Source organism: Erythrolamprus reginae, chromosome 3 (genome assembly GCF_031021105.1).
Source record: "Erythrolamprus reginae isolate rEryReg1 chromosome 3, rEryReg1.hap1, whole genome shotgun sequence".
NCBI classification, from domain to species: domain Eukaryota; kingdom Metazoa; phylum Chordata; class Lepidosauria; order Squamata; family Dipsadidae; genus Erythrolamprus; species Erythrolamprus reginae.
In genome coordinates this window covers 140,618,080-140,633,701 of record NC_091952.1, presented here as the reverse complement: position 1 = coordinate 140,633,701, position 15,622 = coordinate 140,618,080, and the positions used below count along the sequence as shown (strand labels likewise).

The 15,622-nt window shown below is 47.4% G+C and overlaps 1 protein-coding gene across 8 annotated transcripts in view; it reads right to left on the bottom strand.

The window, feature by feature from the left end:
* The window catches only part of PDE4DIP (phosphodiesterase 4D interacting protein), a 490,445-nt gene that overhangs the window by 298,277 nt on the left and 176,546 nt on the right, over positions 1 to 15,622 (bottom strand). For all 8 annotated transcript variants that reach the window (XM_070746854.1, XM_070746855.1, XM_070746856.1 and 5 more), the window contains one exon: positions 14,593 to 14,811. In XM_070746854.1, the coding sequence (XP_070602955.1) occupies positions 14,593 to 14,811 (219 nt within the window). The remainder of the gene's footprint in view (positions 1 to 14,592; positions 14,812 to 15,622) is intronic.

Sequence of the window (15,622 nt, the reverse complement as noted above, 5' to 3'; positions counted from 1 at the left end):
GGCTAGTGTCTACACAGGCATTGCAGCCTGGCCAACCTCGCGGCGCTGGCGCGAGACCAGGCCAGTTCACCCGGCGGGGGTTTGTGGACCCCTATCCAGGCCCCCGGTAGCATCCCTTACGTCACCTCCACTTCAGGGAGGATCAGGCTCAATTCATCAGAACCGAGACCCCTGGACGTTGGGGATTCAGGGCTACCCTCCATAGAGTGAGGGTAACCCCGTGTTGCCATGGCCATTGACCCTGCCCCTCTCCCTTTATGGATATAGTCTATAACTTCATTATCATAGTCCTGGCTCCTCAGGACGCTCTGCTCAAATGCCAGGCAATCAAGCGGCATCATCCTGGGTCTGGGTGGTACAGGGCCCTTGGGACAGTAGTTGGGGGAAAATAGGCAGATGCCAGGGATCCGCAACTGACAAGATCTTTAAGTCTGCAAACCAGGGTTGCTTGGGCCAGAAAGGAGCTATCAGAATGACCTCTGCTTGTTCCTCCAAGATCTTGTGTATGACCTGGACAAGGACTGGGAGAGGGAGAAATGCATACAGCAGACCCCTCGGCCATGGGCAGTGGAGAGCATCCAAGTTCTCTGCCACCCGGGATGTGAAGTGAGAGAAGAAGCGGGGCAACTGATTGTTGTAAGGGGTGGCAAACAGGTCTATCTGAGGTCTGCCGAATCTGTTGAAGATTTGTCTGAAGACAGAAGGATCCAGTTTCCATTCTGCCTGGTTCACTGTGGCTCTGCTGAGTGCGTCCGCCCGAACATTGTCCATACCCGAAATATGTTCTGAGGTAAGGGAGCTCAAGTGTCTCTCCGCCCAAAGGCCGATTTTCTTGGCTTCTCTCATGAAAGCCTCGGATCGAGAGCCCCCTGGTGGTTGATATGGGTCTTCATGGCCATATTGTCTGTGCGGAGGAGAACATCCTGGCCCACAATGAGGCTGTTGAAATGCTTGAGGGCCAAAAATGCTGCGTGCAACTCTAGCCAGTTGATACAGCAGGTGGCTTGGTTTGAATTCCAAAGGCCCTGTTGGTTGTTGCAGTGAGCTCCCCATCCTGACAGGCTGGCATCAGTGGTGATCGTCACAGATGGAATGGCTCGGTAATGCGTTCCCCTTTCAATTGCTCTGAATCTCCACCATGTTAGGGATCGGCGGACCTGTGGGGGGAGACAGATTTGTTTTGCCAAGTGGGCCTGACCCGTTCTTTGGTAGGGAAGGAGGGACCACTGGAGATCTCAGGAATGGAGTCTGGCCCAGGGAATGATAGAGAAACTAGACACCATTTTACCCAGGAGGAAGGAAAGGGAGCAAAGAGTGGGGAACGGATTGTCCTGAATTTGGGAGCCAGGGTGGTGCAGCAGGTAGAGTGCTGTACTGCAGGCCACTGAAGCTGACTGTAGATCTGAAGGTCAGCGGTTCAAATCTCATCACCGGCTCAAGGTTGGCTCAGCCTTCCATCCTTCCGAGGTGGGTAAAGTGAGGACCTGGATTGTGGAGGCAATAGCCTGGCTCTGTTAAAAAGTGCTATTGTTGTAAGCCGCCCTGAGTCTAAGGAGAAGGGCGGCATAAAAAAAATTGAATAAATAAAATAAAATAAATTCCCTGAGGCTGCTGATTCTCTCTGGAGAGACAAACCAGGCCCTCCTTAGAGTCAATGACAGTCTCCAAATGCAAGATAGTAGTTGAGGGGATGAGTTGGCTCTTCTAATAGTTAATAGAGAACCCATGGGCCAACAGGATGTCAGTTGTAGTCCTCAGGTAATCTTGTGCTAATGAATGTGACGGGGCCAGAATGAGGATGTCGTCCAAGTAGAATTGGACCCTAATGGGGATAGACCTGATATGGGCCGCCAATACCGAAAGTACCTTCATGAATAGACGATGAGCTGACGACAGGCCAAAGGGAAGAGCCCGGTATTGGTAGTGTTGCCCGGCATAACAGAAGTGGAGAAATCCCGGGCGATAGGAATATGTAGGTATGCTTTGGTTAAGTCTAAGGATGACATGAAATCCCCTCTCCTAATACAGGCCAAGATGGTCTTTAGGGTGTGCCTCTTGAATTTGTGGTACCTAATGTAGGAATTTAGATGTTTAAGGTCCAGAATTGCCCTCCACCCCCCTTAGGATTTGGGGACTATGAATAAAATTCAGTAATAGCCCTGTCCTCAAAATTCCTGTCCAGGAAATGCTGAATAGCCTGTTCCATGAGGGCCTGTTTAGCGGGGTCCCTGGAGACAGAACATGAAATAAAGAATGGGGGGAGAGGAATTCTAAATGTAAGCCAAACCTAATGGTGTTGAGGACCCACAGATCTGAGGAATTGTTCGCCCAAACATATGCGAAATGGGCCAGGCGTCCCCCAATGGGGGGCAGGGCAGGTTGGGGGGGTTACCACCTACCTCTCCGACCCTGGAGATTTCCAGTGGAACCATAAAAGGGACGTTTGTACCCTCTGCCTCTGGGACTCTTCTCTTGGTTAGAGCGGGGTTTGTAGTCAGATTGACTTGTTCCCTTGTAGTAGGAGAAGGATTGATCCGATTGGCGAAAGGGCCAACAAAAATAAGGAGAAGGTCGCTGGGCCGTCTTCCTCTGAGTCGTGGGAATGATCTTCTTTTTGTCCTTTGATTCAATGAGAAAGGGTTCAAGGACTTCTCCAAAGAGAAGTTTCCCCTTGTAAGGAGCAGAGGCAAAGCGCTACTTGTGTTTGATATCTACGGACCATTGCTTGAGCCAGGTCATCCGTCTGGACACAATAGATGAGGCCAGGGTTTTGGCTGCAAAGCGAGAGGTGTAGAGAGTAGTGTCGGAGAGCAATTGACATGTGGCAAACATCTTGTTTAGATGTTGTGCCTTGATATCTGAAGCTGGGAAGTATTCCTGCAGTTGTATAATCCAGATCAGCATGGTCCTAGCAAAGGAGGAGGAGGTAGAGGCTCCCTTTATGGCCCAAGCGGCAGACTGGTGATTCTTCTGTAAGATCAGATTGATCTTACAATCTTCCGCTTTAAGCAGTTCATCCAGGTAGGTTCGCTGAGGAGTGGACAGCCAATATTGGAGTGTCCACTGCGGGAGATTCAAGGAACAAGGCTAGTTCAGAGGCTATGTTGAAATTTTTTTCTCCCCGCTGGATGGAGCTGGACTTGTAGCGGGGTTGGAACACTGCTTAACAACTGTGTCTAAGAACAAGGGAGGAGCTGGGACTGTATCCTGTTCCTCAGTGATCAATTGGAAAAGCGTTTCCACCTGAGATGCTGATGGCGGAGGAGGAGGAGGGGGTCTGGCTGTGCTCAGGATTTAAGCCTGGGGTGGGAGAGAGAGCTCTAGCTGCTTTCTCGTGGATTTTTTGTTGGGTACAGTCCCTGCATTTTTCAGCTCCTCTAGAAGAAGTAGAGCTGCCTCTGGGTTCTGAGATGATGGATATTGTGTTGTGATCCTCTTTTTGAGGTTTGTTAGTTTTCTTAGACTTTTTGCCTCCTGTTTTGGCGACAGAAGGAGTGACAGGGTCTGACATGATGATATATGAGAGAAGAAAGGAAACTGAGGGGAAAGGAAAACTGAGCTCAGTTGTAGAACGAAAAGGTAGTTAGTCCTCATCCTAGTGAGTGTGCAATCCAAAGGGGATTCCTGACCCTGCTAGACAGAAAAATTAATTGAATTATTATTATCTATATGTATTTCCTAATTTAGAAACAATATATGTATCTGTATAAAAGATGTTCTTTTCAATAGAGACCCCTGGGAGCCAAGGGAACTCTGAGGAAATTTACTTAATGAGTTCCTTGGAAGGGACTAATGCTGGCATTGTTTAGGCACAAGCAAACTAGGTCCCAATAGGAGGACAAGGATTCCTCTCCTTCTGTAAGCCCTGCCAAAGAGGCCTCAAAGGGCCTGCTCAGCATGGGAGGGGGGAGTGAGAAATCGAAACCGAAAGGTTATGAGGCTGTAGGTCTCATTGGGAGGCTCCGCCCCTCCCAGAAAATGGCGCCAAACTTAGGTTGAAATCTCCGTGGTGTAACGGGTGAGAGAAAAAAATTTTGGTGCCGTGCCAACTGTTAGAATCTTTCCCGCCCATAAAGATATCAGGGAAGCAATCTCCAGCTCTGCGCTAGGCTACAGGAGAACAGTGACCCTCGAAGTCTGTAAAAGAGCAAGGAGGCCGTCAGAGTGTTGGGGAGACGAAAACCTCGCTCCGGCGCTCCTTGATGGAAATGCCTGCCAGTGTTGAAGGGGAGTCGGCGCGCCACAAGGGGGCCAAGCGGTGTCTGGGAAGCCTCGCCTCTCTGAATTTGGATGGGAAAGAGAGAGAGAGAGAAAATCGGCAAGGGGAATTCCTCTGTAACCAGGGGAAATTCCACCCGAGGCTTAAGCCTTGCCGGGCGAGAAGCTTCCGCAGCAGCCCTAGCAGCCGAAGGAGGAAAGCGGAACTAGGAGGATATGCACGGTGGGGCCCTGCTCCTCCCTGGGGAAAGGGGACGGAGAGAAATTTGCTGAGTCCAGCCCCAAGCCCCTAGACATCAAATTTGAGTGAATTTGGAAGGCTAAGTAACTAAATAAGAGGTAACTCACAGAAGAATAAAAGATCAGTAGTTGGATGGGTTGTGCTGCCCTATCTTTCTCTGAGGAAGGCGAGTCAGAAAAACTGGGGCCAATGGGCGGTCCCAGAACTTATACTTTGCTGACTCGGACCCGCCTCTGACGAGCGAGTACAACCCATCGTGACTGCTGACTCCTTCCCCTCTATGGAGAATGTTACTACAAATCAGAACTCAAAAGTGTGGCTACCAAAAAAGGATGTACCAATTATGGAAACAAATATATCCTGACTCAAAGATAACTGAACTTTGACTGGCTGATCAAAGAAGATTCATAATCAGAAAAAAAATATACAGTGAAGGTGAGTTTGAAAAAATTCAAAAAAAGTTGCGAAACAAATGAACATCAGGGTACTTACTGTACAGACACTGGCGGATGTTTCAGTAACATTAGGAGTCATTAAACAAACTGAACCAGAAGAAAATGTGGAATTTTTTCAAGAAAATGAAGAAGAGCCAGAAATTAATGTCCTTGTTGAAACATCAGGAACACTGACGACAAGGCAACAAGAACTCACAGCCTATGCTGCATCAAATACAATAAGAAGATGGCTTCCAACTTTGAAAACTGTGCCCAAAAATGTCTTGCACCACTTATGAACGATATGAATACTGTACTCACTACTGTCCAAATATCATCCATTGAACAAATAAGCCAGCTTGCCTATAGTACAGCAGTAATAGTGACAGAGGACCTTGGACTCCTACAGCTACTGCAGCCTCCTAGAAAATTGACTGGAAAACCAAAATGGAAGATCAGGTTTGTTATGCCGGGCTATTGGCAATTAGCCCCCTTTGAGTTCAGAATAAGTTTCAAACACACAGTCAGTAAGAATAAATCAAGTTTATATACAGTCTTTCAAAAATAATTCCCAAGAGGAGTCAAATTACTCTCACCCACAAGTCCTTTGATGCTGGAACTTGCCAAAACGAAGGAATAAATGATGAAGCTATAAAACCACACTGCACACACACCAAATTCCTCAAAACTCTTTGGCACTACAATATGCAAAGTTCCCCAGAGTCCTTGAACACAGAAAGCACTCCACGCTGTTTCAATCTTCTTCCAAAACGCTCTCTCACCAAACGCCCACGCCCCAGCAGTCCCAACCTCCCTTATTTATCATGAACTCATTAGCTTAATTACCCCTTGAACAGCTGTATGCTCTTATCTCCTTTGACACCTGCACAACTGATCCCTACGTGCCATAATCCTGCGCACACAGGGATCCAAATTGGGGTTCTCCATAACAGCATCTCCTTCAGAGTCTGATGACTCCCTAATTGAAGAAGTGACTGAAGGGCTGGCTGCACCCACCTCCCTGTCTGTCTCCTCTCCCCCATTGTCTGCCTCAGCCTGTGAGCCAGCTTCACTGTCCGATTCAGCTGGCAACCAAACAGGTCTCCAATAAACCAAGGATTCCCATAAATCTACATCAATATCCCCAGCTGCAGGAGCTGACCCAGAGCCAACCACAACAAGGTTGGAGTTGAAAATCAAAAGTTTACAATCAGATGCAAGCAACATGAAGACTATAAAAGACAAAAAACTGAAGAATGGGAACCTCAAACAATATCTGGTCAGAAAGTACTGGCTGAAAATTGACGAAACTCTGGAAATTGTAAAAGAACAAAGTACAGCAACAGCCATAAAAATTGAAATATATGAAGCCGGAAACATACAGTACAAACAAAACCAACTGTTTCAATTAGACCAAAGATGGTTTTAGCAGAGCTTGAATCAAGCAACAGATACAGTAGTTGAAAATCCTGAGAAAATTGCAACAACTGCATTTTGGAAAGACCTTTGGGAAAATGAGAATGACTACAACAAAAATGCTGTGTGGATAAAAGAATTTGAAGAAACCTTATCACAAAACAAAATGGAATAGATGGAAATAACAACTGAAATGATAGCAAACAAGTGAGGAAAGTAAAGAACTGGACATCACCTGGCAGTGATCAACTGCATGGATTTTGGCTCAAATATCTGACCAGTCTGCATGAAAAAATGGCCCAACAATTCAATGAGATGCTACAAAAAGGAAGTATCAGTGAATGGTTGACAACTGGGAGAACACATCTGATACAAAAAGATCCAGCAAAAAGGAGAAGCACCAGGAAACTACAGGCCAATAACTTGTCTACCTACTATGTTTAAGCTATTGACTGGCATTACAGCTGACAGATGAACAGAAAGGCAAAAAACGAAATAGCAGAAGCACAAAAGATCAGCTTTTAATTGACAAAATGATTCTGGAGAACTGCAAAAGCCAAAAAACTAATCTTCGAACAATATTGTTTATTAAAAAAAACCATTTGACTCATCCCACACAATTGGATCATCAAGTGCCTAGACACCATTGTGATCTCCAAAAATTTTGGCAGTTTCATTGAAAATATGATGAAGCACTGGGAAGAGGGGTGGGGTGTAATGGCTGCGGCAGCGGGATCCTTTCCTCTCTCTTGGAATGGCCCCAAATTCCCACTACTCGAGGGTTCTGGTCCTTCTGGACCAGACCGGTTCCTTCCTGGAGGGGAGGGGATGCAGGGGACGCTGCCAGGGGCTTGGTAGGGGCTGGCATGCCCCACCAGGCAAACTGGCTTGGTCTCGCACTGGCTGTGGTGAAGCCAGACAGGCAGCCATGGCTGAGCTGACACAGCCACAGAGACAACGCAACGCCAGGATGAAAAGCCGAATGGTGATATCTGGAAACAGCTGGAGGAGTTACTTACAGAGAAAGGAAGGATTTGCAGCCAACAGTGGTGAGTTTAGAGTGGCCGAAATGGATTTTTGACTTTTGTTTCTTGATTGGATAATAATAATAATTCAATTAATTTCTCTGTCTAGCAGGGTCAGGAATCCCCTTTGGATTGCACACTCACTAGGATGAGGACTAACTACCTTTTCCTTCTACAACTGAGCTCAGTTTTCCTTTCCCCTCAGTTTCCTTTCTTCTCTCATATATCATCATGTCAGACCCTGTCACTCCTTCTGTCGCCAAAACAGGAGGCAAAAAGTCTAAGAAAACTAACAAACCTCAACAAGGGGATCACAACACAATATCCATCATCTCAGAACCCAGAGACAGCTCTACTTCTTCTACAGGAGCTGAAAAATGCAGGGACTGTACCCAACAAAAAATCCACGAGAAAGCAGCTAGAGCTCTCTCTCCCACCCCAGGCTTAAATCCTGAGCACAGCCAGACCCCCTCCTCCTCCTCCGCCACCAGCATCTCAGGTGGAAACGCTTTTCCAATTGATCACTGAGGAACAGGATACAGTCCCAGCTCCTCCCTTGTTCTTAGACACAGTTGTTAAGCAGTGTTCCAACCCCGCTACAAGTCCAGCTCCATCCAGCGGGGAGAAAAAAATTTCAACGTAGCCTCTGAACTAGCCTTGTTCCTTGAATCTCCCGCAGTGGACACTCCAATATTGGCTGTCCACTCCTCAGCGAACCTACCTGGATGAACTGCTTAAAGCGGAAGATCAATCTGATCTTACAGAAGAATCACCAGTCTGCCGCTTGGGCCATAAAGGGAGCCTCTACCTCCTCCTCCTTTGCTAGGACCATGCTGATCTGGATTATACAACTGCAGGAATACTTCCCAGCTTCAGATATCAAGGCACAACATCTAAACAAGATGTTTGCCACATGTCAATTGCTCTCCGACACTACTCTCTACACCTCTCGCTTTGCAGCCAAAACCCTGGCCTCATCTATTGTGTCCAGACGGATGACCTGGCTCAAGCAATGGTCCGTAGATATCAAACACAAGTGGTGCTTTGCCTCTTTGGAGAAGTCCTTGAACCCTTTCTCATTGAATCAAAGGACAAAAAGAAGATCGTTCCCACGACTCAGAGGAAGACGGCCCAGCGACCTTCTCCTTATTTTTGTGGGCCCTTTCGCCAATCGGATCAATCCTTCTCCTACTACAAGGGAACAAGTCAATCTAACTACAAACCCCGCTCTAACCAAGAGAAGAGTCCCAGAGGCAGAGGGTACAAACGTCCCTTTTATGGTTCCACTGGAAATCGCCAGGGTCGGAGAGGTAGGTGGTAACCCCCCCAACCTGCCCTGCCCCCCATTGGGGGACGCCTGGCCCATTTCGCATATGTTTGGGCGAACAATTCCTCAGATCTGTGGGTCCTCAACACCATTAGGTTTGGCTTACATTTAGAATTCCTCTCCCCCCATTCTTTATTTCATGTTCTGTCTCCAGGGACCCCGCTAAACAGGCCCTCATGGAACAGGCTATTCAGCATTTCCTAGACAGGAATTTTGAGGACAGGGCTATTACTGAATTTTATTCATAGTCCCCAAATCCTAAGGGGGGTGGAGGGCAATTCTGGACCTTAAACATCTAAATTCCTACATTAGGTACCACAAATTCAAGAGGCACACCCTAAAGACCATCTTGGCCTGTATTAGGAGAGGGGATTTCATGTCATCCTTAGACTTAACCAAAGCATACCTACATATTCCTATCGCCCGGGATTTCTCCACTTCTGTTATGCCGGGCAACACTACCAATACCGGGCTCTTCCCTTTGGCCTGTCGTCAGCTCATCGTCTATTCATGAAGGTACTTTCGGTATTGGCGGCCCATATCAGGTCTATCCCCATTAGGGTCCAATTCTACTTGGACGACATCCTCATTCTGGCCCCGTCACATTCATTAGCACAAGATTACCTGAGGACTACAACTGACATCCTGTTGGCCCATGGGTTCTCTATTAACTATTAGAAGAGCCAACTTATCCCCTCAACTACTATCTTGCATTTGGAGACTGTCATTGACTCTAAGGAGGGCCTGGTTTGTCTCTCCAGAGAGAATCAGCAGCCTCAGGGAATTTATTTATTTTATTTTATTTATTCAATTTTTTTTATGCTGCCCTTCTCCTTAGACTCAGGGCGGCTTACAACAATAGCACTTTTTAACAGAGCCAGGCTATTGCCTCCACAATCCAGGTCCTCACTTTACCCACCTCGGAAGGATGGAAGGCTGAGCCAACCTTGAGCCGGTGATGAGATTTGAACCGCTGACCTTCAGATCTACAGTCAGCTTCAGTGGCCTGCAGTACAGCACTCTACCTGCTGCACCACCCTGGCTCCCAAATTCAGGACAATCCGTTCCCCACTCTTTGCTCCCTTTCCTTCCTCCTGGGTAAAATGGTGTCTAGTTTCTCTATCATTCCCTGGGCCAGACTCCATTCCTGAGATCTCCAGTGGTCCCTCCTTCCCTACCAAAGAACGGGTCAGGCCCACTTGGCAAAACAAATCTGTCTCCCCCCACAGGTCCGCCGATCCCTAACATGGTGGAGATTCAGAGCAATTGAAAGGGGAACGCATTACCGAGCCATTCCATCTGTGACGATCACCACTGATGCCAGCCTGTCAGGATGGGGAGCTCACTGCAACAACCAACAGGGCCTTTGGAATCCAAACCAAGCCACCTGCTGTATCAACTGGCTAGAGTTGCACGCAGCATTTTTGGCCCTCAAGCATTTCAACAGCCTCATTGTGGGCCAGGATGTTCTCCTCCGCACAGACAATATGGCCATGAAGACCCATATCAACCATCAGGGGGGCTCTCGATCCGAGGCTTTCATGAGAGAAGCCAAGAAAATCGGCCTTTGGGCGGAGAGACACTTGAGCTCCCTTACCTCAGAACATATTTCGGGTATGGACAATGTTCGGGCGGACGCACTCAGCAGAGCCACAGTGAACCAGGCAGAATGGAAACTGGATCCTTCTGTCTTCAGACAAATCTTCAACAGATTCGGCAGACCTCAGATAGACCTGTTTGCCACCCCTTATAACAATCAGTTGCCCCGCTTCTTCTCTCACTTCACGTCCCGGGTGGCAGAGAACTTGGATGCTCTCCACTGCCCATGGCCGAGGGGTCTGCTGTATGCATTTCTCCCTCTCCCAGTCCTTGTCCAGGTCATACACAAGATCTTGGAGGAACAAGCAGAGGTCATTCTGATAGCTCCTTTCTGGCCCAAGCAACCCTGGTTTGCAGACTTAAAGATCTTGTCAGTTGCGGATCCCTGGCATCTGCCTATTTTCCCCCAACTACTGTCCCAAGGGCCCTGTACCACCCAGACCCAGGATGATGCCGCTTGATTGCCTGGCATTTGAGCAGAGCGTCCTGAGGAGTCAGGACTACGGCAATGAAGTTATAGATTATATCCATAAAGGGAGAGGGGCAGGGTCAATGGCCATGGCAACACGGGGTTACCCTCACTCTATGGAGGGTAGCCCTGAATCCCCAACGTCCAGGGGTCTCGGTTCTGATGAATTGGGCCCGATCCTCCCTGAAGTGGAGGTGACGTAATTGATGTTACCGGGGGCCTGGATGGGGGTCCACAAACCCCCGCCGGGTGAACTGGCCTGGTCTCGCGCCAAGCCATTCAATCCCCCGGGGATCATTTCCCGCTTCACGCCAAGCGAGGCGGTCCCATAGGCCAGTGTTTCCCAACCTTGGCAACTTGAAGATATCTGGACTTCAACTCCCAGAATTCCCAGAACTCCCAGAATTCTGGGAGTTGAAGTCCAGATATCTTCAAGTTGTCAAGGTTGGGAAGCACTGCCATAGGCTATTTCAGGAACTGGGTTAAGCCGATTGTGTGGACTCATCCAGGAGAAAAAAAGAAGCGGGAGCGATGAGGGAAAGAAAGATCCTCCTGGCATCGGTCAGGCAGAGCGAGGCTTATTTACGGCTCCTTGGCACTTCTCCCTTCTTGGAAGAGGCCTTGTTGACAAAACCATGTGCTTTCTAGCGAGGGGAGAGGGGAGGGGGATCCCACACCTGGCAGCCACCGGTGAGGAGCTGGAAAGGACGAGGGGAGAGAAAAAGCAGGGTACCAGCAGTCGGGCGGGTGTCTTGATGGGGCACTCCCATCTGGAAGGAAGGGAAGAAAGGCGAGGGCGAGCTATGAAGGAAGGAAGGAGGGAGGGAGGGAGGGAGGAATGGTAAAAGGGGCGATCAAGAGAGGAATGGGTGAATGAATGGACGGAGGGTGGGAAGGAAGGAAGGAAAGAGGGAAGGGACAGGAACAGAGGAAGGGTGCAAAGGAAGCAAGGAAAGGTGTGAAATGGGAGAGTAAGAGAGGAAGGAGTGAAAGAAGGGAATGAGGGAGGAAAGATGGGAGGAAGGAGAAGGAAAGCAAGAAATGAAGGGAGGGAAGGAAGGAAAGAAAGAAAGAAAGAAAGAAAGAAAGAAAGAAAGGGGGAAGGGACAGGAACAGAGGAAGGAAGCAAGGAAACTTATGAAAGGGGAGAGTAAGAGAGGAAGGACTGAAGGAAGGGAGAGAGGGAAGAAGGTAGGAAGGAGAAAGAAAAGAAGAAATAGAGGAAGGGAAGGTAAAAGAGAGAAAGAAAAAGAGCAAGAAAGAAAGAAAGAAAGAGAATGAAAGAGAAATAAAAATAGAGAGGGGGAATGAAAGAAATGGAAGGAGGGAAGGAAGGAGAGAAAGCAAGAGAAAGAAAGAAAGAGAAAGAAAAAAGAATGAAAGAGAAAGAGAGAAAGAGAAAGAAAGAGAGAAAGAAAGAAAGGCAACTTCAAAGAAAGGCTCACTGAGCATCTCTCCCTCTATCTCTCCCTCTTTCTTTCTCTCTCTTCCTTTCTATCTCTCCTCTTCCTTTCTCTCCTCTCTCTCTCTCTTTCTACCCTCCTTTCTCTTCCTTCCTTCTCTCCCTCCCTCCCCTCCCTTCTTCCTTCCTCTCCATTTCTCTTTCCCTCCCTCTCTTTCCCTTTTCTTTCTTTTGGTCCACTTCTCTCTCTCTCCGCTTCTCCACTTGCCTCCCCCTCGCGCCTCGCCCTTCCCACCCGGCCACCTGCGCGTGCTTACCTGCTCCCACCGCCAGCAGCAGGAATTCGAGCGAGTAAGCCCAAAAGAAGCCATTGGCTCTGGGCGGCGGGCAGTGTTCACGGCCCCCCCAAACCCCCGGCCCAGCACTTCCAGAGGCCGAAAGGCGCAGCTTTCTTGCCCTCGCAATCCTCGGGGGGACACAAGGCCGGCAGAGAAGCCGGCCAGGCTCAGCCCTCTCCCGCCTTCCCCAATTCCGCTTCCCCAGCAGCGCGGCTTGGCTTCTGGAGGGCCGAGACACCCCCACGGTCATTCCTCCTTCCGCGGCTGCCATCGGGGCTCCCTGCCTGTCTGCCGGCCTCCCTGCCTTCTTTCCTCGCGGGGGTGGGAAGAAGGTGCGGGCCGCGGTTGGAGAAGCTCCGCAGAGGCAGAGTTTGTCGCAATCGGGGTTGGAGAGTTTTTGGCAGGCACCGCCCCCCCCCCCCCCCCATTTTTCAATTTGGCCGGGCCCCTGATGCCACTCCCAGTAATACCGGTCTATCGGCGGCCCTGCACACATACACGGAAGAGGCTAGCACTCAGGTCATGCAGGGAGAGCACAGGGAGAGCAACTTCTCCCATTCTTCCCAGAAAGCGTCTCTGCTGATCGGCTGATCGGGGGCGTGGGCATTCCCCAAAAGCCTTTTATTGTAGCTGAGTGTTTGACCTTTGAGGCTGCCTGCTTTCCTTTTCCACCTCAGGGGTGCTCTCCCCCCACTGCTCCTCCGTGTTGCTGTTCCTCAAAGGCTGATCGCATACTACCCTCCACCCCAGGCACTGAAAATTAAGCCTTGCGTTTTCTCCGGTGAAGTTGCCATTTTGATCGCTAACTTTGCTATCTCCCCCTTCGATCTTCCTTTCTGATTGGCGGTTGGATCAATCTCATGGAATCAGCTGTCTGTTGCCACCAATTGTGGCTATTACCCCTGTCCCGTCAACTCCTTTCCTCCTCCTGGGTGCAGCATTCGGTGTATAAGATGCGCCCAGTTTTTGACCCTCTTTTGACCCACACCTCTTAAAAAGGTATGTCTTATACTCCAAAAATACGGTAGTTTCTCCTGCGAACCAAGGATACAGTATTCCCACAGGTGGCTGAAGAGAGAAGTGAGGTTTCCAAGCAACCAGGCAGCAGTTTGATTGGACCATGTGATTGATTGGGAAAGGGAGGAAAACTTTTACTTTTAATTAGGTGAAAACCAGAAGAACCTTTAGAGCAGTGGTTCCCAACCTTTTTTTGGCCATACCCCACCCAAGCATCTCTAAAATCCTGATGCTCTCCCCTATGACATATAATTCTCACTATTCAAAAAGTGAACTCTACACAAGCATAGGAATCCTAAAAGACCATTAACTTGGCTCAAACAAGGCTCCAATTGCCCCCATTAAAAATCAAATTGCCCCCCTGTGGGGCGTGGGCCCCACGTTGGAAACCAGGACTTTAGAGTCAGTTTTTACCAGCCTAGTGCTGAATAGAACTACAACTACTTGAGGGGAAGCATGCAACACGATACCCCAACAGAAGTTAAACTCATTGCCTATAATCAAGCTGGATGGAATTGCTAACACTTTGGAAGATAGACTCAAGATCCAGAAGTACCTCGAAAAACTTGAACACTGGACCCTAAATAATAAAATATAGTTCTGTAGAGAAAAAAGCATAAAAAACCAAATATGGAAGTATAGAATAGGCAGTACCTAGATCAACAGTACTAACTGTGAGAGGGCTCTAGATGTCCTAGTGGACTACCAATTATGAGCCAGTAGTGTGCTGCAGTTGCCAAAAAATCAATTCCATCCAGCAATCCTAGGTTGCATCAACAGGGATATTATTATGATAATGAGAAGTGAAAGTACTGCTTTACAGTGTACTGGTGAGACCATATTTAGAATACTGTGTCCAGTTCAGAAACATCTTCAGACAGTGCTGGTTCATGATTTCAAAATCGAGGTGAGCATTGCCCCATAGAGTTGGCAACAACCAATGGAGTAAAATCTGCAGGGATTCCTTTCCTTTTTCTAATTGGGACAATTATGCATTGGTTTATGCACCATATTGGTTTATGTTTATCGCCTCTGATTGTGATTAGATGATTCAGAAAAGGTATCTTCCACCTTTATTGCTAAAGTTAATTGTTCAAAAATCATACCTTATTATGTCTCCAAGCTGCTTCTTTTTGTAGTTGTTCTTCTTGCAATGCTGTCTCTAAAAAGTGGCTGGTCCTTTTAGCCTCAGCCAACTGTCGATCCTTTTTCTGCTGGGCACATTTTAATTGTTGCATTTCCAACTGAGTGAAGAAAAGAGCATTCTGTACATCAAGAAATGCTATCTTTTGTTTCGGTTGTAATGAAGAACAGCCCTCTAAGCTCTAAAAAAGATTCAAAAGTAGAAAACAGAGCAGAGGCAGTTTAGGCAATCACTGGTCATTAAAATGCTGACATGATCATAGCTTTTATGCATTCTGAGTTATATTATAGGACATGAAAGATCATTGTATTCATTGACCTATAATGATAATTGGGACTGAACTTCTATTGCTAAACATTGTGATCATTAAGTGAGTCATGCATGATTTTGACTTTTACTGTAGTAATTAAGCAAATTATAATGACTGCTTATCAGAAGTCCTCAAGTGAATCTGGGATGCTGCAACCATCATAAATTTATGCTGGTTGCCAAGCACACAAATTGTGCTTGCATAATCAGAGGGAGGCTTCAATAATCATGTATGAGGACCAGCCATAAGTAACTTTTTTCAGTGCTGTCATAACTTTGAATGGTTGTTAAATGAATGGTTGTATGTTGAGAAACCTATACTGTGATAATATTGATTCTATTTCTTTGAATAGTTAATATTCTCTGATTTCTATTTTCTAATCATGATTCTCATCCCACTGCATTTTTAAATATTTATGTAATCATTGTTGCTTTCCTATTTTAGGATTCTATTTCTTTCTGTTTGTTATCCATCCTCTGAGCACTATTGTTAAAACATTGGAATCTACAGATGTTATTGTTGAGTCATCAATCACTGAAAACTGGAGATTTAGTATTTCCTGGGTCATGACTATTATCATATGCAGCTAGGTTCCTGTGTTCTTTGCTTTTTCTCCTGTCCCCTTCTATAAAGCCATTCTTCTAAGATTTTCAAGGTTCCAGCCCAGTGGTCCACAAACTAT